This window comes from Argentina anserina, chromosome 6, assembly GCF_933775445.1.
Source record: "Argentina anserina chromosome 6, drPotAnse1.1, whole genome shotgun sequence".
In the NCBI taxonomy this organism is placed as follows: Eukaryota; Viridiplantae; Streptophyta; class Magnoliopsida; order Rosales; family Rosaceae; genus Argentina; species Argentina anserina.
The window spans coordinates 24489800-24513089 of NC_065877.1; the positions used below are offsets into that span (position 1 = coordinate 24489800).

The 23290-nt window shown below is 36.2% G+C and overlaps 3 protein-coding genes, 1 long non-coding RNA gene and 1 other non-coding gene across 5 annotated transcripts; 3 read left to right on the forward strand and 2 right to left on the reverse strand.

Annotated features, from left to right (window-relative positions):
• The first annotated feature begins 1655 nt into the window (after positions 1–1655).
• On the forward strand, positions 1656–4651 carry LOC126801097 (sulfite exporter TauE/SafE family protein 3-like). Its single transcript, XM_050528555.1, has 12 exons — positions 1656–1877; positions 2116–2275; positions 2529–2729; positions 2813–2877; positions 2958–3028; positions 3144–3228; positions 3299–3385; positions 3484–3555; positions 3637–3864; positions 4022–4115; positions 4231–4371; positions 4479–4651. The coding sequence occupies exons 1-12, from the start codon at positions 1656–1658 to the stop codon at positions 4556–4558; spliced, it is 1506 nt and encodes a 501-aa protein (XP_050384512.1). The 3' UTR covers positions 4559–4651.
• A 1044-nt stretch (positions 4652–5695) lies between these two features.
• Positions 5696–6476, reverse strand: LOC126801115 (dynein light chain 1, cytoplasmic-like). Its single transcript, XM_050528577.1, has 2 exons — positions 6252–6476; positions 5696–6159 (listed from the first exon to the last, which is right to left on the reverse strand). The coding sequence occupies exons 1-2, from the start codon at positions 6387–6389 to the stop codon at positions 6010–6012; spliced, it is 288 nt and encodes a 95-aa protein (XP_050384534.1). The 5' UTR covers positions 6390–6476; the 3' UTR covers positions 5696–6009.
• Positions 6477–7453: 977 nt separating this feature from the next.
• Positions 7454–8524, reverse strand: LOC126801117 (uncharacterized). The gene is made up of 3 exons (XR_007672748.1): positions 8405–8524; positions 8245–8324; positions 7454–7558 (listed from the first exon to the last, which is right to left on the reverse strand). It is a non-coding gene; the product is annotated as an uncharacterized LOC126801117 (long non-coding RNA).
• Positions 8525–19110: 10586 nt separating this feature from the next.
• Positions 19111–19182, forward strand: TRNAM-CAU (transfer RNA methionine (anticodon CAU)). Its single transcript has one exon. It is a non-coding gene; the product is annotated as a tRNA-Met (tRNA).
• Positions 19183–20447: 1265 nt separating this feature from the next.
• On the forward strand, positions 20448–22873 carry LOC126801102 (NDR1/HIN1-like protein 13). The gene is made up of 4 exons (XM_050528561.1): positions 20448–20738; positions 20906–21496; positions 22093–22278; positions 22380–22873. Exons 2-4 carry the CDS (start codon positions 21017–21019, stop codon positions 22662–22664), a joined length of 951 nt encoding a protein of 316 aa, XP_050384518.1. The 5' UTR covers positions 20448–20738; positions 20906–21016; the 3' UTR covers positions 22665–22873.
• Positions 22874–23290: the final 417 nt, after the last annotated feature.

The following is a 23290-nucleotide window of genomic DNA, read 5'->3' on the forward strand; positions in this document are numbered from 1 at the left end:
AGTTCGGTAACCGGTACCTGATCAAAGAATGAGTCATTTCAACTTTTTCAAGCTACATATTGCTTGAAAATCATGTTATGTTGTTAAATTATTGATGTAGTATGTTAATTAACTCTTTAGTGCCTCTCCTTGATCAAATTCAAACCGCCTAATTAATGATTTAGGAGCTGAAACTTGGACGTGCGAGCAATGCCGTAGGTTTTGGACATTTCTTGATCTCGACAGTTACATCATTAATATTATCTTTGGTACTTAGCTAAGGTAGCTTGTCGACTGATGTTCCAATCTTCCTAACATAAGAATCACCAATACGATTATCATCTTCCAAACAATGACAACTGTATGGAAGTGGTCATCACGTACAAGTCCTAGCTAGCTAGGTCTAACCTTGACATACAATGATGCATTATTGATTTGTTTTCTACCAGTCTAAATTTTTCAAATTCATGTACTGGTTATAATTAATTTACTGATATATATGTATTAAGGTCTTGCCGTCTTGGTTTACCAGGGAGTCAAAATGTGCAATCTCTCTTCTTTGGTTGTTAATTCCAAAGGCAACTCAAGGCTTAAGGTTAGAAACACAGATTACAAAAGATCAGATGATGTGAAGCCAAAATAAACCTTAAGGCTTAAGGGTGCTGATAGGTGTATGATATTTGACAAAACTTTGGAGCTTTCAATTCTTACATTCATCGGTTTTAGAATTTTACCAGAAAAAGAGCTATAGTGCATATTCTTCTCTCCCTTTCACCATTATCATACATTCCGGCCAAAGTACAAATCTTCAAAGGAAACAAAGGCCAAATTAGTTATGTATGTGTCCAAATCACTACAAAACTTAGTTTCATATAGCAACCTTTGCCGAATAATTGTAAGATACAACTTAAGGCTTTCAGTTCCCCATCCAAGTTCCGTAAATTACTCCGGACAGAAGGAAAGGCCAAAGTCTCCACAGAAATGGTGGATGTTTTTAAGTTGGCATCCCATATATTGGTGTCTACAGATAATGATGGGCTTCCACCACGCAGAATTTCAAGATACGTACGTACTATCTTGATTCATTTCTCCCACTGATTTGATTACTTAATCTCCACTCTATGCATATTAGGTAAAAGTAATTTATTTCTTTAACTATTTCTGGATATCCTTAATTTTGTTGTTTTCATTTGTTCTTGTTCAACTCTTAGTCGGCATGCTAACATCAGCTCAAACTTGCTTATCTTTCATTCATGGCATATGCAGTACGTCTATGGATGCAGGTAGCATTCCTCAATGATATTGCAATCTGAACATGAATGTTTGTGTTCTTGACCGTGTTTGATGTAGACTTATATGTCCCTGCCAGGATGGACTACCACTATGTTCAATTTTTGACATAGGAAAAGTACCACTCCTTTTCTACTGTTTTACAAATGGATGCCATTACACTGTTCTAGTATGATGGTGACAATTAGCTAAAGTATATACCAACTGATGCATTCTCATGTAAGATGGAACAAGCATGAGTATCAATTCATAAAGCCTATATAATTCCATATATTGACACTTCTTTTACATTCTGCAGAACCTATATAGTAAGAACAAAGAACTAGTTCTTGTCTTCAATACTCTGGGATTGAGAAGTATTGATGGAAGTAAATCTTTGGTATCAGATGACATGGAGCAGATCATCAAATTGGTGGAGGCTAAGGTTGATAGCAAAAGTATGGATTTGTTTTCTTCTTTTAGCCTTGGCATCTGTTTCAGCAACTGACAGTTTGGAACAACAAGCTTCTGCTAGTCAGAATCATGTGAAAGAGGTTGAATCTAATTACTTGGTCACGGTGTCAAAATCACACACCGGTGGAATCCCTGGCTATCATCATGTCTGGCCTGTAAGTCCAGTTTCAGATCAACTTTGTTTAATAAATGCCGTCTTGAAATTATAATGATTTTGGTGGAATTGAGATGTTTGATAAGCAAATGCTGTCCAAGAATGAGAAACCATGTAAAACTATTCTCTTTCCAGTTTGCAAACCTTTTGTTATCTTTTACTCTTCTCTCTTATACAGTACTAAAAAGACATCTTATATGGTCTGGTCCGATTTTTGTAACAACTGAAATTGATCACAGGAAATAAGATTTGGATGGAAAATTGTGGTTGGTACAATAATTGGATTCCTTGGAGCAGCATTTGGAAGTGTAGGAGGTGTTGGAGGGGGTGGCATTTTTGTTCCAATGCTGACTCTCATTATTGGCTTTGATCAGAAATCAGCAACTGCAATATCAAAATGTATGTTTTGTTTACTTATCGGATGTTACTGCATTTTTTTTTCTATTTTGTTGATACATTGCACTTCATGGAACTTCATAGGACCTGTTATCAAATCCAATTTATTTCTGGACAGTTAATATTTTGAACCTAATGTAGCACAGCATCAGTTAATTTTCTGTTGTTCAATCTTTTTTTCTTCATCAATTTTTTTTCTTTTTCATTTAAACAACCTAAAAAAATTCTACATGTTTATGTTTTGATGCTTTTCTAGGCATGATCACTGGCGGAGCAGCTGCCACTGTGTTGTACAATCTAAGACTAAGGCATCCAACACTTGAGTTGCCACTTATTGACTATGATCTTGCACTTCTTTTCCAACCAATGTTAGTGTTGGGAATCAGTATTGGAGTTTCTCTGAATGTTGTTCTTTCTGATTGGATGATCACAATCTTACTAATTATTATTCTCTTAGGTAACACTACTTTTCTCTTGTCTAAAGTTCTACAATCTTCAACGTTCACACTTGGACAACTTCCCGGTTCTGTTTATCTTTAGGTACATCAACTAGATCCTTCTTCAAAGGTGTTGAGACATGGAAGAAAGAGACTAAAACCAAAAAGGTGATCTTCCCCTTGATAGTTCATTTTTCTTGTACATCACTCAATCCATCTAATGCTGAATACTTTCTCATTACCCTTAGATTTTACTGGAGGCTGCTAAGAGCCTGGAATCAAAAGGTGAGGTTGATTCTTCACTTTCTGTTATATCTATGTCATCTATTCTAACACAGATAGATATTATAGAGGTTTAGAAAATAGGATTTGGGGTGGGTTGTCTGTCATTTCTTTACTTCATTGGCTGATATGCTGTTTACATTAGGTTTTAGCATCACAGACGTTGAGGACATAAATAAAGATAGTGCTGGTACAACCAAAGAGCCAACAGAAACCAAGCAAGTTAAAAGAAAAGAGGTCACTACTCTAATGCTTATACTTTGGTATCAATGAGGTTGGGGATTGACTTCTATGACCATTCCAACAGGTTTCTATTCTTGAAAATATTGGCTGGAGGCAACTTGGAATTATTGCTATTGTGTGGGCTATAATTCTTGGATTGCAGATTGCTAAGGTCTTCTTCACAGCAGTACTTCTGTAATTGATTGTCCTTACAAGCTTTTATTTTGAAGTTTCCTGTCACTTTTGTGCTTTAAGAAATCAAATTGATAGGAAACTTGCTTGTTGGAACAGAATTACAAGGCAAAATGCTCAGTGGCATACTGGACACTAGACCTCTTGCAGGTAACTTCTCATGTAACAAGAAAATATCTTCTGCGCTTGCTAAGAGGGACTATTAATATCTTTCTTTCTTGCATCAATCAGATTCCTGTGACTCTTGTAGTAACTTCTTATGAGGTACTTAAACTGTCCCAAGGAAAGAGAATACTTGCATCAATAAAGGGATCAGAAACTGGTACAAAGTGGAGAACTTACATGCTTGTTATCTATTGCGTCTGTGGCATAGCAGCTGGGTTAGTTGGTGGATTGCTTGGTCTTGGTGGAGGCTTTATCATGGGTCCAATGTTTTTGGAAATGGGGATCCCTCCTCAGGTTCATCTATCAATATTCAATAGTGATGAGAAACAGGATCAATTCATTATATATACTATCTGCAACTGTGTTGACAATACCTATCACTAATTGGTTTTCCAATTAACAGTCTTCAAATTTGCACAAAGTAACTTGGTAAGAACGTTTACATTTGTAGGTGTCAAGTGCCACAGCCATGTTTATCATGACATTCTCTTCATCCATGTCTGTTGTGGAATACTACCTCCTAAAACGATTTCCTATTCCTTATGGTAACTTCTCTAGATTATGCTATCGCGTTTCTCTTCATAGATGGATGACTAGTGTTTGCATCCAACATTATGTTATCAACCCAATACCGACATACTTGTTCTGATTCTTCTGCAGCTCTATATTTTGCTGGGGTGGCTACTATTTCTGCCATCATCGGGCAACATGTAGTAGGAAAAGTAATCAAAATATTAGGAAGAGCCTCTCTGATCATCTTCATTCTATCTTTAACAATATTCGTGAGTGCACTCACATTAGGTATGTGAAACATTTTTATATATGCTGATCACATTTTTTTCCTGCTTCTGAACTTCATTTGAAGGCCAAGATATAAATTTATTTGCATGCATGTTGTTTCTGAACAGGAGGGGTAGGCTTAGCGGACATGGTTAAAAGAATTGAGCACAAGGAGTACCTGGGGTTTGAGAACATGTGCACTCCTTGATCAAAATCTTCAAACTCTTCGCTTGGTGGCTTCCTCCACGCTCCAACCCCAAGCGTCAAAATTCTTCCTATACTTAAATCATATACAAGTCGTGATTCCAACCGTGACTCTCCAATACAAAATCTAGTGTTCTGTTGGTACTATGGGTAGAGAACTACTACTACTTTTTTTATTATTTGTTCTTATACTTGGCAAACACTTTGATATCTTGGTTTTTGATCAGATGCATTATAAAAAGTTAGTATGCCCGCAGATACAGAAGCATAATACTCAAACTTAAAGCTATACCATTTTTTCGTGAATATCGATCACAAAGTTATACACAATGGAAAATGTATGCAATGGCTTTCAGTGATGCTACACATTTGAGGCATAACTCTAGAACTTGTTATAAAACTTGTTCTACTTTTGTATTTTTGATTTTGTTATACTCGCCAACACTTTGATGTCTTGGTTTTTGACCAGATGTATCATCAAAAGTTAGTATCCCTGCAGATACAGAATCATTTTATCAAACTTTGTAGGTAAATCAATGGAAGAGAGGAACATACTCAAACTTGAAGCTATACCATTTTTAGTGAATATCATAAAGTTATGCACAGGAACGTATGCAATGGCTTTGAGTGTCTTTTCGTATAAAAAAATGGCTTTGAGTGATGCTACACATGTGACGCATACCAACGTATGGCATCATCTTCGGTGGCTTCTAACTCTAGATTGAAAGTTGTGTAATATTTCAATTTCGATACAACATCCCAAATTTTCAACAGATGAACATGTAGAAAGAAAATTACAAACGATTTCTAATGCCTAATGGAGCATCATTAACGTACAAAGATTGCACCAAGTTCTATCATGTTCCAAGAGTTTGGTCAATTGGTAGATAAGGATTGAGAACGGAGACCAGTCTTTTGGAAAATGGCAACAATTTCTGTTGCTGCTCACTGTTCAGGCGGTCTAGCCGTTTAGGACAAACCGCTTTCTCTTCAGTCAGTTCAATGCGGCAAAGCATTTGATTGAAAGCTTTGTCATCATCAAGATAAATGCAAACCATCTTATCATGAAGGGAAAAGATAAACTCAAACTAGTTAAAAATGAAAAAGCATATTCAAAGTCTTCTTCTCCTCTGTTTTCCTTTCCTTTTTATGAGAAGGAGGTCTCCTTTCTTCCAAATCCAGAAAATTAGATAATATGTCACAGTAATCACAATCCATTCCAGACAAACAGACCCTAAGATTGAGTAAAATGCTAAGCTGAGCTATCACATTACATGGAAAGAACATTACAAAGCTGAGCATCTGGGTACTTTTTAACATAAAACCCAGTTCCTCCAGTTCAGGGTAAAAAGCAAAAGGATAATGTACATGCTTTATATAGGCTCATTCTAATTATTCTATGCTTTCCTCTAGTACTTAGTTGTTCATTTCTGCCAAACAGTGTCTTAACTAAGATTAGGAAGAAGAAGAAGCCCCTCTAAAGATAAGGAAACTGAGAGTTTCAAGAGTGAAGTAGATAAAAGTGCCTTTAGAATGAGTGAAAAAGCACCCGAAATTCGAACCCACAACACATTGCCAGCCACAGCCATATCTCCTATCAAACTCCTGCTAGAGCAAAACAAAAAATTTAAGTACTTGAAAACATACCAAGAAAGCTAACATTAAAACTTGGATGAGATGGAAGAAAAAGATTGTACCTTTTTAATGTGGGCAGATATGGATCTGCAATCAAAGACATCATAGAGATCCAGAGCTTGAGAAGCCGCAGCCATGGCTTGAATCTGCATCTTCACTGGCATGTCTGTGTCTTCTATCAAAGCCTTGCCTTCCAACATTCTCTCCCTATCTCTGTGATTGTTGAAGAAAACCCAGTTGGGATTTGCAGTGTTGAAAGAAATAGAGAAAGGAAGATTAGTTCTTTAGTTTAGTAGAAGAAGGAAATGGAAGAGAGACTAGATGGAAGGAAGTACCCAGAAACACAAAGGGCACGTTTGTTACCCCGGACTATCTAATTTCGGATTAAGTCTTTGCTTAATCCCGGACTGTGCTGACTCGGATTAGGGTACAGTAATTCCTGACCCATGTTTGGTGCAGTCTCGGACTAACGAACAGAACTAGCAAAATAATCCAGTCTCATGTTTGACGAACCACCAGACTAAATAATTTTTATTACTGAAAAAAAAATTGGATTATAACAAATTTTATTCAATAATAACAAAATATTTCTAACAATTGGCTTACAATGGAACAACATTCTAACATTCTTCACATTTCCTAATATATGATATCTACAAACAAGCCAACAATTTGTCAATTAAAATGACCTTGATGATTATAAGTTACAAGTTCATACATAAGTAAGCGACAAATTAATACATACATAAGCCACCAAATTTCCTAATAGAGTAATAGTTTACACATACAAGTCCACCACTAAAAGTTGAATTCTCATTTAGCATTTTTACATGTCAAGCAAGTTAAAAGACATGAATGCTTATCTAACAATACAAAAGGAGCTCAACTAACTTGTTTCGGTGGTTTGTCCCCCAAAATGTGTACAGTCAGAAACTAAGTGCATCTAAAATCAGCCCTTGCAGCAGCAACATCAACATCAGCAAGCATTTTGTCAACATATCTTTTCTTCGATCCATTATCTATTAATATTCACAGGAACATAATAATCAATGAACTATTCACATAAAAAGGAACATAATAATCTATTCCTAATCATTACTGATAGAATAATTACCCCACTGACTAATTACAACAGTGGAGCATTCAAGACTTCAAATTTTATAATTTTTGATGTAAAAACCTGTAGTTTGTAGAATTAAACCATACAAACCATATCCAGTAGTTATATATAGCTCTTAAAGCAAGCATAGTATTCGAAATGCATCCAGTAGTTACCTTCTTAGCTTCTTGTCTTTGTCTGAAATGCACAAAATCCCTCTGTTTTTGTTTTGTGCCTTCTTTCTGCTGCTGCTGAGATTGGTGGTAACACCTGTCAAAGAGGTATTTATACATAGCCCAATCAGTATCCACAATCTGAAGTTCTTGATACAAGACATATTTATACATTGCTGAAATTAATTTTTAATCAATGAATAGAATTGGCAAACTGAATTTCTTGTTTCAAATTTCCAAAAACCTTCACTGAAGTGAAGACCAACTAAAACTGAATCTCAGGAGCAGGACCAATCTATTTATATAATCCAACAGAAAAAAAATAAAAATAAATGTAAAGCCAAACTAAGAATGAAAAATCTGTTTGTTTCCTTTCTATAAGGTGATTATATCATGCATTTGCAGCTAGGATCAACTGATATACTGAAGTAAGTACCAGCTTCTAGCTCTATTATTTTTTTTGGGGTTTTCCACTTATTAAAGAAAAAAACAACAAATAACAAGGGCATTTGTTTTCTATAACCTGTGGGGGGTAATTTGATATGTACACTTTCCAAATGTTGATACTCTTAGCACAAATCAAAAATATATATGATAACCTTATGTAAAAGTTCTGGCTTATTTAAGAGTTGGTTAACAATTAACCTCTGCAGTCTAGGAATGCTCCAGAAGTTAGTTTAGCAAATGATAACCCAAATCAGAAATCAAATTATAACCCAAATCTGAAGCCAAATCATAACCAGATCAAACATTTCCAATGGAAGATAAAGATTAAGAACTAACCGGAGATGAGTCAACGATGGTACCAAGCAACTGGATCGGACGACGATGCACAGGATGAAGGACCACAAGTGCTCGGGGATCTGCCAAGAAATAGATGAATAAGTTTCTATGATAATCCAGATGATACAGAGAGAGAGAGAGCGAAAGAGTGAGAGAGAACCTGGTGAGAAAAATGATCTAGACGACGTGAGAGTGATCCAGAGTGAGGAGGCGAGGCGAGGAGGATCCAGAGTGAGGAGGCGAAGCAAGCCGAATCCCGAGTGAGGAGGCGAAGCAAGCCGGATCCCGAGTGAGGAGGCGAGGCGAGCCCAGGCAAGGTGAGGGCGATCTAGACTGAGGAGGAGATGAGGCAGTGGCGAGGAGAGAATGAGGAGGCGAGGTGAGAGTGACTGAGGAGGCAACGTGAGATTAGGGCGAAATGTGTTAGAGAGTCCGCCCAAAATCGGGGCCTCTCTGTAATCCGGAAATTAAGAGACACGCGGATTAGCTAAGTTCATTAAAGCTTAATCCCGCGTGTTTCCAAACATAGGTTTCGGACTAATATGTTTCACTCCCTAATCCAATCCCGGCTAATCCGGTGTAACAAACATACCCAAAGGGGTTTAAATAAGGAGAGTCCAAGCTGGCACAGAATTCAATAAATAATGTTTTTCTCTCCTCACTTTATGGGATTGTTTTAACTTCTTTTTCTATTTAAATTTTTTGATGACCATGAGTCATGGCCACGTCAATATTATTTACCGTCTTATCTTTACCGCATTAATTTACTATTGCCAATATCATCAGTCCCCATTAAATCCCAGATTTGTTGGACAGAATTGCAGACACCCAATCTGGGAAAGCTGCAGGTTCTCCTGATAACGTGGAAGTCTACACAGTCTTGGACTCTTTTCTTTAAACGAGGACGGTGGACTCGTGGAGTGGCCTCTCCCAAATGAGAGTCGATGGCCGGGCCTCAATCCCTCAAACTCCCTTGACCCTCCAAACATGAGAGGGACATAAATTTACCGTCCATATTTTTTAACTATCTTTATGTCCACCATTTAGATAAAAGTCACGTGTTTTATTTATTTATTATATTTATATTATAATTAATTTTTAAATTAATTATTATTTTATTTTTACTATATGTTATTAATTTATATAGATAATTATAGTTATACCATAGTTAATCTAGGACACGTGACTTTCATCTAGGTGGGTGGGCATGAGAGTGGTAAAAAAAGTGGTCGGCAAATTTGCTTCCAACATGAGAATAGCTAGAATATAACATTAAATCATTTAAATGGTGTCATACACCTATTTTTATATTCAAATTTCATTTTTATCTACTAATGAATTGAAACACAAAATAATGGTCACCTCCTGTGTGTAAATGTGTAGTGTGCCCGTCTTATAAACTATGAAGAGAGTGTAGATATGATATCAAACTATGCGCAAGTTAAGTAAACTAGCCTTTAACCCCAGCACAAATTCAATATTAACTTCATACTACTTGTTAGAATGAAACTGATTATCATCACGTTCTTTATTTTTCTAAACTACAATTCTATGTATTTCTCCTTTGAAAAACTTATGACAGATTGATACTGAATCACATATATATACAGATTAACGTTTAGACATTCCTACAATTCAGCTATGATATAGGATACAGAGAAGGAAATAATAGATATAACCTAATATAATCATCTATCACCTTTAATATAAAGGATATCAAAGATAGCTTTCCAAACACTCCCCTTCAAGTTGGAGAGTGGATGTCATGCACTCCCAACTTGCGAACCATAGGAATAAAGATTTCATTCCCCAAAGATTTGGTTAGAACATCTGCTAGTTGATGTGCATAATTGACATGTCTTGTAGTCATATAACCATCCAGAATTTGATCTATGATGTAATGACAATTCATTTCAATATGTCTAGTTTGCTCATGAAAAACTGGATTCCCTGCAATATGCAATGCAACTTTGTTGTCACAATACAATAATGCATATCCTTGATGTGGAATCCCTAAGTCTCTAAGGAGATGTCTCAGCCAAGTCAACTCACAACAAGTGCCTGTCATGTCATGATACTTTGCTTCAGCGGAAGAAAAAGACACTGTCTTTTGACGTTTTGATCTCCATGAAACTAATGAGGGGCCAAGAAAAACACAATAACCATTAGTAGACCTTCTGGTGAGGGGACAACCAACCCAATCAGAGTCACAAAAAGCTCGCAATCTGAGATCACTATTTGCTTAAAAGAACAAGCCTTGGCTAGGTGCGCTTTTGAGATACCGAACAACATGAAATGCTGCCTCCATATGAAGCTTACGAGGCTAATGCATAAACGTGCTTAATACATGCACTGAATATGTAATGTTTTGCCTTGAAACGATAAGGTATATCAGTCTACCAACAATTCGCCTATAACATCCAAGATCCTTAAGCAAAACACTTGCATCATACAACTTTAGACCTCTTTCCATATGAGTATCAATAGGGGCTGCTCCTAAAAATCATGCATCCTGAATGATCTCTATAGCATACTTACATTGAGAAATGAATATTCCATTCTTAGAAGAGAAAACTTCAATGCCAAGAAAGTATTTCAAATCACCAAGATCTTTAAGGCAAAAAAGACCGTGCAAGAATTTATTAATAGAAGCGATACTCACGAGATCATTTCCAATGATCAAAATATCATCAACATATATCAAGAGGGCAGTGAAGGACTTGTCTTGTGTTATGGTAAATAAAGAATAATCCGCTCGAGATTGGATATAGTTGGCAGCCAAGGCAAGGAGACAACGCACAGTGATGATCTTGGTAATGGGAGAAAACGTATCCTGATAATCAACACCTTCCAATTGCATGAAACCCTTTTCCAGTAACCGGGATTTGTACCTCTCCACATATCCATCAGACTTGTGCTTGATTTTATAAACCCAACGACAACCAATAGGGGTTTTGCCAGTGGGAAGAGAGGTAAGGGTTCATGTTCCATTAGCTTCCAGGGCTTCAATCTCTTAGCCATTGCATCTCGCCATTTTGGGATAGCCGCAGCCTCCGAATAACAACTTGGTTATGTAATAGCACTGACATTGGCAATGAAAGAACAATACCCAGGCTTATATTGGTGATTAGGAAACATAATTGGCGAGCGGATATCGCGTACCTTTGGATGGACCCGGCATGAGAGAAGGAGATGGATCAGTGTAAACAAGTGAACATACACAATCCTTGAGTTTCGGCGGTGGCGCGATCACGCAGCTGGACCGACGGAGAGGAGCGAGCTCAAGCGGTGGATTCATCGCCGGAGGAGCGAGTTGAGGATTCAGATCAGTGATGTGCTCGTATTATCCTTTATGCATCATATCCTTAGTTTATTTGTTTATTTCTCTAATTTATGATTGATTTATGTTATTTTAGTGTTTTTCTAGGTTTGTGTCAAAAAGAGAAGAAATGAGACTAAAATGAGCTAATAAAGATTAAATGGCGATTATGTTCTTCATTGTCAGAATCTGTCTGTGCAGAATGTCCAACTTTGCTGAGCTATAGACCACGAGCTTTATACATTTGGAAATATACGGATCTCTATTTTTTGTAGGATTTTACGGATCTTTATTTTGATACTCTGAGAGAAAGTTATGATAGTTTGAGTGACGAGATGTCAGAGCTGAAATCTACCTGAGTTCACTAGCATTCATGGAGAACTCAAGTTTCATGGCACAAATGTATCAATTTTAATACATCAAGGTCAATGATTCAGATGAAAATGAAAATATTATATGGATTCCTACTTTTACATAAGATATTTCAAGGTTTTTCCATTTCATATCAAGTTAGGAGTCTTAAACCAAGTCTTACAAGGAAACTGAATTCAAAGATGAGCAATAATCTTTCCTATATAAAAGAGCACGAATTTCATATGAGATGAGGTCTCCCGAGCACAATGTAGACGCCAAAGGAGCAGAGACCATCCATGTCACGCCCCCAAATCCGAGACCACTATTATATGGAAATATGGTTCCCGAATTAGAGGTGTGATCTTAAAACCAATAAAATTTCCTCAATAAAACTGATAGAAATATATGTCTGAATAATATTGTTATTAGGAAACAGAATCAGAGTTATTTTACAATACAGCGGATTTAGAAATACTGAAATTTAGCGAAGATACATGAGTCTCGCATTTATTGTCTTGAAATAATAATTGAAGAAAAACCATCATTTTATTTAGTAGATTCATCTCATTCCCCAAACATCTATTCATTAACTGAAAATAAGATTGTGTAGCATCATGAGTAACACAAACCCAGTAAGTATATAATACATTCTTATAATAATTTGGCTAATGAGAAATTCAAATATGAACAACCAAGTAAAATGTACCAAGAACCAGATGTATTTTGGTCACACAAATTCTTACTTATGTATATAAATATACATATCAGCATCAATATATTAATAAATTGTGTGAATTTTTAAGAAAATTGGTAATTAATCACAAAATCACATATTATGGTTCACGTTTACCCAAAATACAGATAAGCCTCAGCATACCGAGGTTAGCACCAAAGTATGTATACTCAAGTTCAATTCTCCTATGAGTATAATAGTGCACCATCTGTAGGGACTAGGGCCCAAGGCTAACTCACAAAGCACAAAACAATTTTACCAGCAATTCACTTAAGCACGGGATAGTACTAATCACCCGGCTTCACACATCCAACTCAATAACGTCAATGGAATATCACAAAGTTTAGTAATTAAGACAATATTTAAATACTAAATATATATATATATATAATTTTACACCAAGATATAAGTACTTATCAATAACGCAATGTATGCATGAAATAAACAAGTTAATAAACTTGAAAGTAAATGTGCAAATAAAGTAAATATATTTTAAATTAAAAGTAATTAGATAATATTAGTTAGTAGTCAAAGGATTAGTAGTCATTTCTCCTATAATAAGGAAAGTCTTTGTCCAAAGTAGCAATTGTCATTCAAATAATAGTGTCAAACTCCGTCAACTTTCCGTATCGATAACTCAATCAATAAACGTCCAAATTAGGCAAGTGAGGAGTCTATGTTCAAGAATTTTTCATACGGAATCCAATAACATAAGTCATACAGTCGAGTTTAAAGTCATTGAGTCTAAAAATTTCAAACACAGTAGCAGTGCAGAAACCGATCATCAAATTATCATCTTAGATTTCTACATATTCTACTTGTAACAACAATTCTATCATTTCTTCTTAAGCTTTCCAGATTACAAGTAGAGGTCTTATACTTTAATTTAATATAAAATTGTTGAAAATTGTTAAGAAATGAGTGAGATATGAGTTTTTTAAGTCGTGAATGCTATAAGAGATTTTCAGTGAGTTTATTAACTCTAATTTTGATTAGCCATAACTTCTCCATTTCTAAACATTTTTGAGTGATTCAAAAGCCTAAATTGAAGCATTTTTCATGAGGACTTTAATTCTATTGTTACATTGGACAAACTCAGATGTTATAAAATACAAAAATATAACTCTTACCAAAACATGGTCTTTTCCATTTTATCCTTAGCTATGCACTTTGATAAATCTTAAAAGACAAAAGATTATAAGGATGTAAGATGTACTTGTCTTGAAGTTTCAGGGATGAAATGAAGGTTTTGATGTGGATCCAAAGTTGGATTACTTTAATGAAGAAGAAACTTGTTTAAGAGATAAAGAGTGAAGGCTAGAATTTTAGCTTGAGAAACATTGGATGGTTGAGTTTTCTATCAACTAAGAGAACTCTAGACTTACATGATTTCTGATTTTTAAAGTGTGAAGAAAACTTGAGGCAGCTCAAAACTATAAATAGGGCAAGAAGGAACACAAAAGTTCAATTCTCACCTACCATTCTCAATAACTAATATTGAGTGATGACGTAGCTAGTTAGTTAGTGTGGTTGTTGGTAAAGAAACAACAATAGTGTGATGAGGTAAAACATAAAAATAAATCAGCTAGGTTCAAAACATATTGGCATAAGGATTATATATATATATATATATATGTAGATATAACAAACACATTTATATGTGTTATTCTAAAAAGTAAAGGAATTTAGTATATTTGTTTTATAAGGTCTTCAATATATTTGCAATATATAATACTAATATAATGCATAAAAGATAATACTATTAGTAGTAGTCTTAAACTTGATTATAAAGTATCGAGTATACGCAAGAATATGAGCTAATGTATTCAAATCATTGTCTAATACTTACAAAAAGAATTTTTCTATCTTTGAAAGTATGTACCTTAGCACCATTGGTTTCTAAAGATAAATATTATAAGAAAAATTGAATTAATTCTAAGTTAATATAACCTTAGAGTACTAAATAGTAAATACTAAATTTCGGTGTATTACAATCCATCTATCCTCCTCATTCTATTCTTTTATGTTTTTGTTTTGTTTTCCTTGGTTATAGTTTGTTAAACCTTTTTCTAGGGTTAGGATGATGTCATTTCAAGATTATTTATGTAGTTTGATGTTTTATTGATAGATTTATAATTTCTTTATGATGAATGCTTAGTCACTATTTGAATTGATGTTTTATGTTTAAGTTCTTTGATTGATCACCTTAGGGCTTTGTATATAGTAATTCGAAGATAAATTTGAAGCAGAGATGCAATATAGTTTATGAAGCTTCTTGTGATTAAGTGTGGTGAATTACATTGTTACTCGAGAGAGAATGATGGTTTGCTTGATGTCCTTGTTTTCTAGAACGTAATAAGTCATGCATGTTAAATTTATACCTGAGAAGAATATCTACATAGCTAGGATATACAACCTTTACCTGAGAGGAAGAACATCATACACTTAAGGAAAAGTATGGTCTAGAGTACATGAGAAGGACATAGATCCGAGAATTGTCATCTAGAGATACAAAATAATCCATTAGTTTCATTGATACATAAATATGATTGTTAGTGGTTGATTATGATACCTTAGGTTCTATCTTGTTTGTTTCTTTTATAATTTTTTATTTGAAAACCCTAGGTTCACATCAATCAGGCATAGGATGTGGTGCAGGCAAAGGTGATGGAGAAGGTGGAATGGTTAATGGTAGTGGTGATACCGGCGAGGAAGGATTGAAAGGAGATTGTAATGTGGGTTTGGGCGACGGCGTGGGGAGGTCGGAGTTAGGATAGGAAGGGAGATCGGGTTATGGAGATAGGGAAGATGTGTGTGTATTGTCAAAAGGCAAGTCAAATGTAGATGGGGAATCGGGTAAATGAGGTGGGCCGGGTTCATGGGCCGTTGGAGCCATGGGGTAGCTGGGCGGATCTAATGTATAAGGAAAAATGTCTTCACAAAATCAAACATCTCAACTACTAAAGATTTTTCCGGTCGATAAATAGTATAACTTAAAAGTCTTTTGACCAACTCGATAACCATTAAAGATGGAAGGAATGGCACGTTGATCAAATTTGTGAGATGGGTGAACATTTGTTGCATATGCTAAACACCCAAAAACCCGAAGATGGGAAAAAATGGTGGTTTGGAGTAAAGGAGCTCAAAAGGAGATTTGAAAGAAAGTATTGGCGTATGTAACCAATTGATGATGTGAACCGCAGTGAGAGTGCACCGCCCCCCCCCCCCCCCCAAATTGTCGAGGGAGGTGAGCTTGAAATTCTAAAGCTCGGGCCACTTGAAGAATGTGACGATGCTTGCGATCCATAACCCATTTTGTTAGGGCGTGTAAACATAAGAATATGAAAAAATGACACTATTTTCAGAAAAGAATGAATGAAGTGAGAGAAATTCACCATCATTGTCGCTTCGGAAAGCTTTGATGCGAGTGTCAAATTGAGTTGCAGTGTAGTTGAAAAAAAATTAGAAGAGTTTGGGCTTCACTTTTGTGTTGCATTAAAAAAAGTCCAAGTGAAACGAGTATAATCATCACCAATTGTGAGGAAATAATGAGCACTAGAAAGAGAAGGGTATCGATAATGACCTCAAATATCATAATGAATAATCTCAAAATGTTTTGTAAAAGAAATATGAGTATATGACTAATACCAAAAGAGAGACGACTTTGCTCGGCCAAATGACATATGTGGCAAGCATTATTAGAATGAATGGAAAAATTTAGAAAGTTCTTTGTAATGAAACTTAGACAAGATGATGAAACATGCTCCAAACGGTTGTGCCAAAGGTCGGTGGAGGAGATGGTGAGATTGCAGGCTGGGTGTTTGATGGATGAGGAAGGTTTGGTCGTCGACTTCTCCATCACTAATGCCACCAAATAATAGAGTTTGTCACATTGTTTACCCAAACCAATCATCCTCCTCGTAGCCAGATCCTGCAAAACACACCAATAAGGGGAAAACGTCACTTAACAACTCAAAACTCTTGTCAATCGACTTATAGACAACAAATCAACTTTGAACTTAGGCACAGATAACACATCATGCAGATAATAGACGGTGTTCAACAACGTAGACCATTTTGCAACAATATTCACTTTTTCTCCACTAGGTAACAATACAGGCGGTAACGAACAATTATTATTTTTATGCAACAATTGAGATGAGGTTGTGTTATGATCAGTAGCTCCACTGTCAATTATCCAATTTCGCGAAGTAATTTTAGACAAACCTAGTTTCGTTACCGCATTAGCTTTAGAATGATAGTTCTCACTCTGTTTGACACGTCCACTCTGATTCTGAACAACCTCCGTGAATTCTTGGAACTAGCCTCAGATAAAGAGACCAAATGCTTGCCATCGTTCCCATTCAACACTTCAGAAACCTGATTCGCTAAAGGTGCTCGTCTGAAGCCTCTTGAATTACTATTGGAATTCTGATTTGCTTTTGGATGACCCGTTGGGTACCCGATCAATTCATAACAAGTTTGAACCCAATGCCTTGAATCTCTACAATGAGTACACTGATGCCTTCCTCTACCAGATCCAAAACTCCGTTCAATGTTAGAGTGACGCCCATCTTGTGACACCATCTAAGAGTGAATTGAGTTAGAACGATCTCTCAAATCTTCCTTGTCTCCATGAATTCGAGAATCGATTGGCCATGTTGTCATTGTTTCTGACTGCCATGGTTGCGCCAGAGCTTGACTCCGCCGAGGTAGAAGAGAGGTTGAGAAACCGTTGCTTTTCCTCTTGAGAAACTGATGCATATTCCTGAAGGATTGTTCGAAGAGGATTCATCAGGAGTATTTGGCTACGAATAACAATGTAAGTATCATTCAAACCCATTAGAAATTGCATGAATTTATGTTTTTCTCCATGCAGTGCCTCAGAATAGGAAGCCAATTCATCCCAATAGCTTTTTAGTTTTGTGTAATAAGTTGAGATTGATTGTTGTTCTTGTTTATGACAAGCAATATCCCACTGAATCTCAAAAATTCTAGAAGCATTACTTTGAGAAAACCAATCAGACAAATCTTTCCATATCTCTTGAGCCGAAGAGTAGTAAGTGAGACTCTCAACAATGTCTGGGGTGACAATGTTGGAGATCCACTGCTGCACCAAGTCATTGACTCGTGTCCATGTGATGTAATCATCCGGATTGATCTTTTCTGAAGGAGGCTTGATTGAGCCATTAATGAATCCAAGTTTGTTCTTGGAATTTAGTGCTCGGAGCATATCCCTTTTCCAACCATTATAGTTGTTCCCATCCAAGACTTTAGTAATCAGGACCATGCCTTAGTGATAAGAAGGATGACTGTAGTAGGGATCTGAGATGTGGGATTTGGGTTTTGAAGATTCTGGATTGGCAACTGATTTTCCGGAGTTAGGGACAAGAACTTCATTGTCACCAGCCATGACAAATGATAGAGAGGAAATGGGACGCTGCATGAGAATTTAAGATGCAGCAAGGAAGAGACGAGTCTGGATCAGACCTGCTCTAGTATTATGAAAAACTTATGACAAAGAGATAGGCTAGAAGGATATCATTTCATTGATACTGAATCACATATATATACAGATTGCCGTCTAGACATTCCTACAATTAAGCTATGATCTAGGATACAAAGAAGGAAAGAACAGATACAACCTAATATATCCATATATCACCTTTAATATAAAGAATATCAAAGATAGTTTTCCTAACATCCTTTTATTTTAATTTTGTGTTTGTTTTATCATAGTATCATTCAAACATAATTGTTCTATAGACTAATTTAATCATAGCAAATGAGGTTTTTTTTTGGAATTTTGAAAAATTGGTGAAGTTGTGAACACCAATGGAGAGGATGACCTCCAATTATAGTTGTGGAGACAAGTGTAAATCATTTTGATTAAAGAAATAAGGAGTATCCCCTAAAAAAACAAAGGAGTATTAGTCGTCCTATATATAATTTGAGTGAATCGGCAACTGAAGTTTCATTTATTCAAATTCAGTTGATTGATGATTTTTTTTATAGAAAATTTGAAATACTTGAACTTACAAATCAATCAAAGAAATAATAAACGCAAGTTTGATAATTCCAACACTAAAAACTGAAATGATATGATGGATGTGTTGCGATTGTGAATTGGCAACTCGGGAATTAACCACTTGATTTTCCGCGAACAAGATTCTTGTTTTGTTATTTTGATGATGACATGGATGTATCTAATTATGATAATTCTTTCTCTTGATTTTCAAAGATCGGTATCTAGGGCTTTATAAACTTGTTTTGAGCATAATCAAAGTGTATAAGTTCAGCTTTTAGACAATCTTTAATACAGAGTTGTAGACAGAACTCACAGAAGTTGTGATGTTGTGGAGGGTAAATCACTATGTTTGGACTATGCTCAATCATAAACTAAATTTTAGCCAACAGCGTATTGTTAGAAATTAAAACAAATAGAGGGGTATGTCAACAAATCAGAGTGGCGCAGCGGAAGCGTGGTGGGCCCATAACCCACAGGTCCCAGGATCGAAACCTGGCTCTGATAGTAGAGAAAGGCTTCCACTGTTTTTTTTATTTATCGTTCGTTTTTGCTATTTCTGGCTTTGGTACTCAAGTGATTCAACAAGTCTAACCATGTGAGAGGGGGTAGCTTTCGGCAATGATCTAACCAACTGGTGGTCCAGCTTTCAGAATTCAACCATTTCATACTTCTGATTTAACAAATTGATTTGGACATATATACATTAAGTTCTTGGTTTAGCTATTGTTGTTCTTATAATTTCTAGTTACAACTACACTCGATATGAGTAATCTCTCACACAATCTCATAACGATCTTGCTATACCAGCTATAACAAATTGATTTGGACATATATACATTAAGTTCTTGGTTTAGCTATTATTGTTCTTATAATTTATAGTTACAACTACACTCGATATGAGTAATCTCTCACACAATCTCATAACGATCTTGTTATACCAGCTATCTCGACTAAAGAGCTAAAAATAGGGTTGTTTACGTGCATCATAAATTCACAAACCACTACAAAATATATTGTAAACTACATAATACTTGGTGTCACTTTGTTTGTGTTTGTTACTGTAAAGTATAACCTTAAATAATGTTCTTTACTCGCATGATCAATGTTGAGGACACTATTGCTAAGAAGATACTACATTGCAGGGAGATCATTGTTATGTTGTCTATGCGAAGTTTATTGTTGGAAATTCACTGTCAAATTCTATGAAATTTTTGTTGCAAATATGAACTAGTCTAGACTTCGACTTCTTGACTACCACCCTGTGGCAAGCGTGTCACGTCACACGTGCGAAAGAGTAGGTACTTGACATTTGCATACGTATCTGCTTGTGTGGTTCATAAAGGCTCATACTTCTCATGTCATGATATGTTGATAGGGATTTCAAAGCTAGAGTTATGGCTTGGAAATTTATAACACACAATTCATATATAAATTCAATAATTCCAGATGTACCAGCCCAGAAAAGGACATAAGCGTGAAACATACAAGATAACTAACCAATTTGTTTCCATTAAATAAAATCATGTTGATTTGTTGAGGATGAAGAAGACACCAAGCACCACCTTGCTGGAATCTTGGTAGGTACTTTGTCAAAACCTCCATCCAACAAATAAGTCCCAATTTTTCTAGCATCATTGTCACAGCTCCACAGATTATATTATCTCCTCCCAATTTAAAGTCACCAATTAATGATTTTTATATCAAAATCTGAGTGCTGCCGACACTGGTGGCTCTATTTTACAACTGGGTCTTGGCCAAAGCCTAAAGAACAAGGTGTGGTGAGTGTCAAGTGGGACTTCGTTAGCTACTCTCATTGGTTGTTGAAAGGAAAAGGAAAGCTTCACTTCACTTGGTCTCTTGGCTTTGCAGACATGGGACAGACAGAGACACAAAGAGAGCAGATAGCTAGTTCTTGATTATAGTCCTTTCACTGTGATAGAGAGTTTGGTACAAAGGAACTTATTCCAAGCTCCCTCTAGTACAGAACTCAACTTTAGTTCACTATCTTCTGAAAGCAATTTCTGGGTGTCTGAGAATCTCCTGAAAGATTGAAACTTTGTGTGAGTTTTCACTCTGCATAATACTTGCATTTTCTTGCTCTTTGAATCTGCTTGCCTTGTAAGTTTGTTGGAAGAGTTTACAGTTTATGTTCCCTGCTTGCTTTGGTCTAGTTCTTTCAACTTCTCACTATAGCATGGATGCTGATATCGTTCCTAAACTTTTCCAGGGTATCAGAGAATCTGCTAAGAACCAAGACCTTTGGTGAAATTCAACTCTTTGTGCTAGTATCTTCTTGTTCCTTTCCAACTATTTTGAGACTCAGTTATTACAAGCAATCATGCTTTCAGCAAAGTCCGAGTCTGATATGACTAGCTTAGCTCCATCATCACCATCAAGGTCCCCAAAGGTTCCTGTGTACTATGTTCAAAGCCCTTCAAGGGACTCACAAGTCTCACATGATGGAGACAAGTCCTCCTCAATGCAGGCCACTCCAATTTACAATAATAGCCCTATGGAGTCACCCTCCCACCCCTCCTTTGGCCGGCATTCGAGGAACTCCTCGGCGAGCCGATTTTCCGGGATTTTCAGGTCATCCTCGGGGAGGAAGGGCTGGAGGAAGCAGCACAGGAGCAATGACAAGGGGTGGCCGGAGTGTAAAGTGATTATGGAAGAAGGGGATTATGATGATCTTGATAAGGAGTTTTCGAGGCGTATGCAGATCTTGATGGCTCTCTTTGGCTTTGTGGTGTTGTTTACTATCTTCTGCTTGATCATTTGGGGAGCAAGCAAGCCTTTCAAAGCTGAGGTTTTAGTCAAGGTATGGTAATCAATTGCGAACTTATCATCTAATTTTAGTTCCAAGTTTCTGAAAAGTTCAAGTGGTTATGAAAAATTGAAAAATTGTTATTCAGTTTTGTCTGAGGTCGGTATAGTGATGCTAAGAATTAGACATTTTAGTTTTTTTTTATATATATTTGGATTCCTTGCAAGTTGGTCTATTTGGCTCAAGGGTAATTGAATATGAATATGCAGATTCTTTTTGTATGCGTTGACATTGTGCTTACCTTCAAGACTAGGAGTTTCTGGACGACTAGGGTTATCACAATGTGTATGATGGTATTGAGTATGTGTTGTAAAAAAAAAAATGATGGTATTGAGTTTATGCTTCAGTATTTAGTGCAATGTTCATAATAGGATAAGATTGTGTTGTCTAAATAAATAATAGGATAAGATTGGATGGTCTATTTGGGGAGTTGGGAACAACAGAATCATCGAACTTGACACAACTGTAGTCTGTGTATTGTTACACAAACACCTTGAAGGATTTGCACTCTCTGGTTTCTGTATTGTTATCTTTCTCTGCTGAAAAGTAAAAAACAATCCATAAATGAAGACTTATGATTCAATGTGCAGAGCTTGACAGTTAGCAATTTCTACGTCGGCGAGGGTACCGACTTTTCAGGGGTTCCAACAAAGATGCTGACAGTAAATGGCTCACTAAGATTCACCGTTCGCAACCCTGCTACAATTTTTGGTATTCATGTTAGCTCCACACCTATCAATCTTCTCTATTCAGACATTTCTGTTGCATCTGGTCAGGTTGGAAACTTTCTAGTCCTTAAATCTCCATTTTGTTCCCAAACATTTTGTATTGGATGCTCGTCACGGCAATTAATTTTTGTTTACTTTTATCACTGCAGTTAAAGAAATATTACCAGCCGAGAAAAAGCTCCCGAACGGTATCAGTGATTTTGAAAGGGACAAAGGTTCCTCTGTATGGTGCCGGATCAAGTTTGATGTACTCTTCGACTGGTGCTTTGGCTCCAGTTCCACTGACTCTCAATTTTGAAATCAAGTCTCGAGGCTACGTCGTTGGACATCTAGTGAAAACCAAGCACGTAAAAGCAATCTCGTGTCCGTTGGTTATAGATCCTAAAGTCACCAAACCCCTCAAGTTCAAAAAGAGTTCATGCACTTATGACTGATATTTATGTTTAGTAGGACAACTCAATGAGCAGGATCATTGTTCAAGGAAGAACCATACTTTTGAGATACCGCAGGACTAGTAGTTTTGAATTATATGCCCGTGTAATGCATTTGCAAATAAAATGATGTAAATAGAGGTTGAACTTGTGTAAATGTCCGTTACATGAAAGATACGGTTTCGTTTCCACAATATATATTATATGGTAAGTATATGTATGAATGCAAATACACAGGTACGTACAACAGTGTACCAGATTGGAGACTCTCGAGGGCTATGCAATCCCCAATTCATGTACACCTCAAAGTTATGAACAAAAACTAATCGTCATCCAAGTATAGTAATAAACAACAAAATACATGGCAAAGTTGGAGTAGTGGCTACCACGATACGCACGACCATGAATGTTTCTATGCATAAATAGACAGTCCATATTTATTGTGTCATTTGCAAAATTGAAATGAGGTCATACACATCACAACGTTTGTAGAGATATATAGGCAATACCACCATTCAAGGCATTAAAGGCGGTACGATGCAGTGACCACCTTTCTGATATATATTGACTCATACTAGACCGTCATTTTAGATCCTCCTCCAATTTTCACACACACCCTCTTCTCCTGT